The sequence below is a fragment of the Fusarium phalaenopsidis genome (assembly GCF_050370095.1).
Source record: "Fusarium phalaenopsidis strain FUZ10S chromosome Unknown contig_32278, whole genome shotgun sequence".
In the NCBI taxonomy this organism is placed as follows: Eukaryota; Fungi; Ascomycota; class Sordariomycetes; order Hypocreales; family Nectriaceae; genus Fusarium; species Fusarium phalaenopsidis.
Window position 1 is genome coordinate 1,840,403 of NW_028145417.1, and position 7,304 is coordinate 1,847,706.

At 52.4% G+C, this 7,304-nt stretch overlaps 1 protein-coding gene across 1 annotated transcript; it reads left to right on the forward strand.

The window, feature by feature from the left end:
- Window positions 1-1,377: 1,377 nt before the first annotated feature.
- Window positions 1,378-3,870, forward strand: LRP88_01195 (uncharacterized protein; the record flags this gene model as incomplete). Its single annotated transcript, XM_083237887.1, has 3 exons — window positions 1,378-1,422; window positions 1,615-1,801; window positions 1,916-3,870. The coding sequence occupies 3 exons, from the start codon at window positions 1,378-1,380 to the stop codon at window positions 3,868-3,870; spliced, it is 2,187 nt and encodes a 728-aa protein (XP_083106392.1).
- Window positions 3,871-7,304: the final 3,434 nt, after the last annotated feature.

Consider the following 7,304-nt stretch of genomic DNA (forward strand, 5'->3'; position numbering starts at 1 on the left):
TTTCCCACCTGCCATACACCACTCTTCATCTTCATTGGCTTCCTCCAAGGGAGGGATGGATTAGATAGATCGGGTCCACAAGTCCCGTCTACCTACTGGTCTGGTTTGGCTTCTCTTGTCCTTGCCTCCCCGCCCTTCGTTCGGTTGGGAGCAAATCTGAATCACCACCATCTCCTCTTTGACGCAGGGCAGAATATCTTGCATACGCCGTCCCAACCTCAAAAAGAAATGCTCCCTCATGTTTCTCATCCCTCATCTGCCTTCGACACCCCCAGAAATCCTCCCGTGCGAGACTCTGACTTTCCTAAATCTTGCCAGTCTGGATCACTTCGGTTACCCGCACTGAACCATCTACCCGCTACTGTTTGTCTTCCCACGCCCCAGTCTGCAATTCGAGTCAAGTTCCATCTGCGGCTTGCCACGAACTTCTCTAGACCCGGCGTCTTTGTAGCGCATGTCGACGAATTCGAGCTGACGGTGAATAGGTCCGTGGGCCCTTGCAGTTGAACAGCAGCTTTGACTACTTTGGCGGCATCCGCTCGCTCGACCCTTGGTCTCAGCTTGCACCCGCGGATCGCATATTGGAGTCTAATCCTGCAAGGTACAGGAGTTCCTACCGGCGATATCGAGCATCTGTTGCCTTGAAGGTAAGGAATCTGATGTGGCGAATCATGGTGGCCATCCTGGCCTCTTGGACCGCAGGCGAGGGTGATAATCTGACAGATGCTTCCTAGGCTCCCGTTCCCTTCGTATCATCACACGGCTATCTTGAACAAGTAATCCTGCCCGCCACCATCCGGATTCCTTTCTGTTTATTATTCCTCGTCGACGTGTTCTAGCCAATGGGGCCGCGCATGCCTGAGCACTATTGAGCCGAACTCGCCGCGTCAAGGAGTCCACTTCCCCAGCTCGAACAGCAATCTTGGGTCGGCGAAACGCAACTCCTTCTCCAAAGGGCAACCGACCTCTCCCTTCTTGGAATGCCAGTGTCTCTGGTCTGGATCGGAACTACGAATTGCCCCTCCAACCTCTACGCATCTCACCAGTAAGGAGCCCTCCATACACTCGGCTGTTTCAAAACGCCACCTCCAAGACGCAGAAGCAATTCAAGGGAGAGACTGACCGAGGATACCAAGCATCAGGAAGACATCATCCTGCACGTTGGTGTATGCCCTGTGCTAGATCAAATCTCCGAGAAGCAAGACTTGCACAGCGATCTTGTCTTGGCTGACTGGCCCCGCCGGATAAGACCTCGACGAGACCTGTTTAAACCACGACCACAACCACCTCCTGCGTCCAAGACAAGTGGTCTGCATTCTCCAACTCTCCTCCCTCAACAACCCATTTCCCATCAGTTCCCCCTTTTCGACAGCTTGAATGTCTGCTGTCAAGTTCCAGTGTCCGCCCTACAAGCTTTTCGAGGTGAGTCGAAACCTAGACCTTGTTCCAACCCTCCCGTGACACGACGGACGAATCCCTCTTTTGTTCTTCGACGCTGCCCACAAGGCTGCATAGAGTCTCTCCTTCTGTCTCCCTCCCTCATCATCTGTCTTTAGACATCTCCCCTCCATAGTGTTTCGGGGCTTCAAACACTGACAGAGAACCCCTACCTAGCCTGACTACCATCCCCAAAAGCCAATAATTGTTGGAGTGGACGACAGGCTCGAGTCGCCTGACACGCTCACGCTTCATTACGAAGAAGCTGCTCGAGCAGCGAACGGGGGAGACCCAAGAGGGGACTCCCCTCCTAGGCTCTTGGAGATGGCGACCTACACCAAGGCACAGCTGCCCTCGATGCATGGTGAGTAGACTGGTCTTAGTTCCGAGTGACGCAAGTCATGAGTGCTTCAGGCGGCGGCTTGAAGACACTAGGGGATAGAAGCTAGTATTCGAGCAGTTTGCTAATACATGACAGCCGGTTACGATGCAACTCGATATCAGGATGCCAGCTATGAGCAGTACTCCGCGCAGTCGTTCCCTACACAGCAACAGACGGAAAAGTTTGCCCAGCTGAACCAGCAAAACTTTGCGTCCAACAATGCCGCTGTTCCTCAGTATATGCCTGCGGGCCCTACGGTGCTGTCATGCCAGCCTACGACAGGTATGGTAGGAACCAAGATCTTTATCAAGCTGTCCTCGCAGTACGATCTATTCTCGCTCTCATCGCCGATGCCAATATGGTTTCTCCTGTTTGGATCAGAGAAGTGCACAGCGCAGGATGTGTCCAGAGATGTGCAAGACAGCTCTGGATTTCTTTATACCTGCAGTGGAGAAGCACCGCAGTTTTTGGTCACAGGCTGCGCCAACAGCAACGTGCCGCTGTCACTCCTTCTCGAAGGGCCTTCGGGAGAAGAGATCTCGCGGACCGTTGTAGGCACTTTTCAGTATTTTGAAGGGTCGGGAGATGACATCACGCGGTCAACTAAGATACCCAAGCATGAGGACGCGGCACCTGCCCCTGCAGTAGATCAGCCGAGTACCTCGCCCAAGGCTGGCGAGCCTCAGCTGCCATCGGAGCCTCCTACAAATACCTACGAGTATCCAGCTCAACAGGGACAGTATGGCAACACATTTGCGCAAGGAAATAACGATATGCTTAGCACATACAGGAGCACGAGCTTCACCGACCCTCACTACCACCGGCGTCCGACGGCGACGGCGGGATGGAGCCCATACCCGAGCACCCTGGGGAGCACGGGGAGAAACTCGGCGGCAGGCTTGGACCCGACAATGGCGGGACGCCCAAACTTGACGCCACTGCCGATACCATCCTCATCTCAGTCTGGCACACCACAGTTGATTCGAACAAGCACCATCGCCAACAGTGCTGGAAGCAACTCGAGCTACCATCCCATCTCTCTTTACTCGAGTAAGGCGGTGCTCAAGATTGCGGGAAAGTTGGAGACCATGGCGGAGAACTGGACGCAGGAGGAGTGGGAGAACCGTCGACGCATCGTTCTCTTCCGTAAGACACAGAGAGGATCGACCCTCAACGCAACCTTCCAGCCCGTGGGTGTCCAAGACCGACCCCCAAACAGTGTCTGCATTTCATGCATCTGGTGGGCTGAGAAGAACGAGTGCTACGTCACTTCGGTCGACACGATCTATCTTCTTGAGCAACTGGTGGCCGCACCAAACCGTTTCAGCGTCGAGGAGAAGAACCGGATCCGACGCAACCTTGAGGGCTTCCATCCTCAGACAGTATCCAAGGCCAAGGCAGAGAGCGAGGAGTTCTTCAAGATCATCATGGCATTTCCTAACCCCAAGCCTCGCAATATTGAGAAGGACGTCAAGGTGTTCCCGTGGAAGATTCTCGAGTCAGCTCTCAAGAAGATCATCGGCAAGTACAGCGCGAGCCCCAGCAGCACACTCCCACCGGCCAACGTCATGAACCAACCGAGTGCTCCGTACGCTCCGCTGCCCACGCCTCCTGGGCCGGGCATGGCTTCACACACCGACCCTCACCAGCAATACTCCCTTCCCCAGCATCACGACTCGATTCCCTCTCCCCGGTCGCTATCGGGTTCTCAGCCAAGCTGGACCCCATATGCTGCAGCACCAGGATACTCGACAACCACCTCCCGAACCCTCAGCCCTGGCCTACGCAACTCCAGCCCACAGCAGCCGCAGCCGCCCCTGCGCATCACCACCACGCCCCTGCCGGCGGTTTCGACTTACGACAGCCGAAGTGGAGGATACGGGGCGACAGGATTACACACGCCGATTAGCCACCACCCGCCTGCTGCGACGCCCCCAAGATGGGACCCTACGCCCGCAACATATCCCGAGAGCTACCCCAGCCTGACATCGCAGACGGCTCAGCCAGTCTACAGCTCAGGAGGATACGGCGAGCCGGCACCCAGGGCATGAACAGGCTACAAGGCCTTGTCCCCCCCCCCGTCATTATCGGATGACCACTCAGGCCCAGCCTCTTCAGCTCGTGTTCCTACCTTCAGACCTTGATTCACCGTGTCTGGAGGCCGTATTGGACAGCCTCGTGAACATTGGAGAGGAGGGTCGCGGGGGCGAGTCAGGTGTCGTGGCGCACACCAATCAAGGGCCTTGCCAGGACACCATCTCGGGTGGGAGGCAGCCCTCTCAGCTCAACAGTGGCCTTGATATGCCGCCTTCAGCCTCTTGAAGGTGGGGAGTGATGGCGCCATTGGTCGTGCAGGTGGTGGCTGTGATACCTGGGGGACGCACGATACGCGCCGTCCCCCCCCTTGGCGGCTGGCCTGAAGCTGCCTACGACGACCAAGACGACGTCAACACTTTGTCTCTCGGGGGATGTCGCAAGTCCCGGGCTCCGTCCACTTCTCTAGCGTGTGCTGGAAGTGGTCATGGGGTCGCAGCGGCTCACCATGTCAACCACCCTTCATGAGCCGGCGCTATGGCCAGGACTATTCAACCTTCCTTGTCACTATCAAGCCTAGCGGCGGCTGCGGCAAGGAAGAAATGGAACCAGTCCAACCACGTCTTGGCGGGTAGATCCGTCAAGCACAAACAGGGATCAGCTGTGGACTCTTTGGCTCGGCCACACCACCACACCCGGGCTTCTCTTCTGAGCTTCTTCTGCACGGCGCTTCTAGGCGTCCTCGCACGGATCCATCCTTTGGATCAGAGTCGTCATGCTCAAGTCATTATGCACCTCGACAAGGATTCGAGGCTGCACCTTTCCCCTTTCATATTATGTTTTGCGAATTAATGATGCCATTTCGGTCATGTACTACGGTCCGGTATTATAGATTTCGACCGTTTTTGCTCTTGTATTCCTGATTCGATTTCCTTATTCGGGACTGGGTATGTATGTCCCTGGGATCTAGTAACATAGATGGTTTGTTCATGTACTCGTATGGAAGGCTACGAGATAGATGGGATGGGTTAGGACAGGATAGGATGGTCGGTATTACGGATATGATTGGAATGTCGAACAGTGGTTGTCATGAAGGAATGGGTTCAGACAGGATATGTGGGTTAGCCCCTAGTTGCCGGGATTTCATGTTGTTTGTTTCGGAGGATCTTCATCAATAGGCATTATACCCTTCGTGTGCATTCATTCCTACCTACGCCTCATGCTTTCGCATTGTCTGTTTACTTGGTCTTTCATGGATGGGGTCTAGGGTACGTAGACGGACAGGGGTTCTTTGCATCAACGGGAAACGGGAAAACACGTGGAATTTGGGAGGAATGGGCACCATTCTACGATAGATTACCAGGTACTGGGTAATAATAATCTCTGGAGCAACCGTCACGTCCATCACACTTGTGTTTTGGTTGAGGGTCTCATGGTGAGGGGGAGGCGGAATGGCAGGTGCATTCCACTCGGAGATGTTGTCACGGGAGCGTCGGGGCGTAAGATGATATGATGGCTTCGTAGCAGACAGACACTGGGAGAACAAAGAATGGAAGGTTTGATTGCGACGGGTGACGGGCGGGCAAGAGTTGAGCACGACCCTTGCTGGCTTGATGTAAGTTTTCCGGGGGGGAGGGGGCGGCCGCGTGGGATGGGCGGGCGAGGCATGTGGTGAGATTGCGCGTGGGCGGTGAAAAAGATGGAGGGGCGTGTCACACGGTGTTGTATTTGGAGTGGAGTATCTTGTTTTGTTTGCTCGAGTTGAAATGGAGGGATGGAAAAGGGAGGCATGTTTGCTTGTGGTATGATTTGTTGATTGTTTGCTGCTTTGGAAAATTGTTTACGAGATTGGGGGTTAGGTGGTGACTCTCAGGGGTCTCACGTGACTCGCAAGCAACAGCCAAGCAAGTACACCCATAACAATTGACATTGTATCAAATATTAGCCAGAGGTTCTGGGCAGTTAATCAATTTTATTAGAATATATTTGGAATTGTGAGGTTTAGTATCCTATGTGTTCCTTATCCTGATCCTTGCGAAGTCGAACAGTCCAAGACTAAGAACGATGAGCATGGGATGGGGAATCCAATAAAGGAGGTTCTAATTGGCAAGGAGAAATAAGTAATAAATGTATAATCAATGTGCACTTTACAATATGGACTGACGACTCTTGTGGATTGAAGCCCCATCGCACCTGGATCTAGCTCTGAAGTCGTTGAACATGTTTCGAGGTATGATTTCATGCAGATGGGTGACAAATTCATCCGGTAAATGCTACTTCCACAGTGTTAACTAGACCCCTGGTAGTGATTTTACCCTACTTAGACTCCACTTACCTAGTCGAGATACCCGTGGTGACGAGTCTGATCCATGCCAATAACTAAGTCGAGTATCTAGGCCTTTAACGGTCCAAGCAAGTGATGAATCGCCAGACTACCATTTCAATTATCTTGGACTTTTCACATCTAATAAGATGTCCATAACTCTATGCCAAGCAGTCTAACTCTTCTCAGCAAAAGCCTGCATCACGCTATGAACCTCACCACTGTCGTCCCTGATATGTTTTCCTACGTATTTTAAATGCGATGAGTTACTTGATAATCCCTCAAGTCAACTTACTTGACAACATTACACCGTCCATAGAAGCTTGAGAGCCTTATCGTTATGAGTAAAACATTTGGTGACTGTATTAGGGGAAAGCATTGTTGAGCCTTGAGTTTGAACCGTGCTTGATAAGTTTGAGGAGGCCCAACGCCAAATCAACAATCCCTTGATATGAATCTCGAAATATACTCTTAGTACTTTCAACGAATAATACCAACTATGATATTTTATCTCTTTGAAGTCAAATTCTATCAGGCTAAACCCCCAGTCCCCTGTCGGGCACCCTAACCCTATGTTGGTCCCTCGAACTTCGGGTTAGCTATGTTCAACCGCTTGTTTGTGGGTAAACATTTCACAAGAAGGGCACTGAAGAAATGATCTGGCTGGTCGTTCGCTGACAAGGCTACAAACATGGGTATTTAGGCAACTTTCTAAAGCTGCTCATCGACAGCGTCAGGTTGACATCTACAGTCTCAAGGTGATGAGCACGATGCCATCATCGTTTTAGCTTAGAGTATCGATGGCGGAAGGGGCGCTGTCTTATACTAGGTGGGATTTGATACTTCTGGGCAAGAGTATGAATCAAGTTGTGACGATGTCATCTTCCTCAGGCACATGTCCAGTGTACACACAGGGGAGCTTGAGACATATATAGGCCAGGCAGCATAGAGAGACCTGAGGAGCCAATGGAACGTTCGACCTTCTCACTGCAACTGTGAAGGCAAACCTTGGGCTCACATGAGGCTGCGTGTCGTTTGCTGCCATGGTCAAAACAACACTGATCTAAAGCATTGTATTCACTGCCATTAAAACAAGAGATAAACCCATCACTTTTCCTCTGTTTTTAT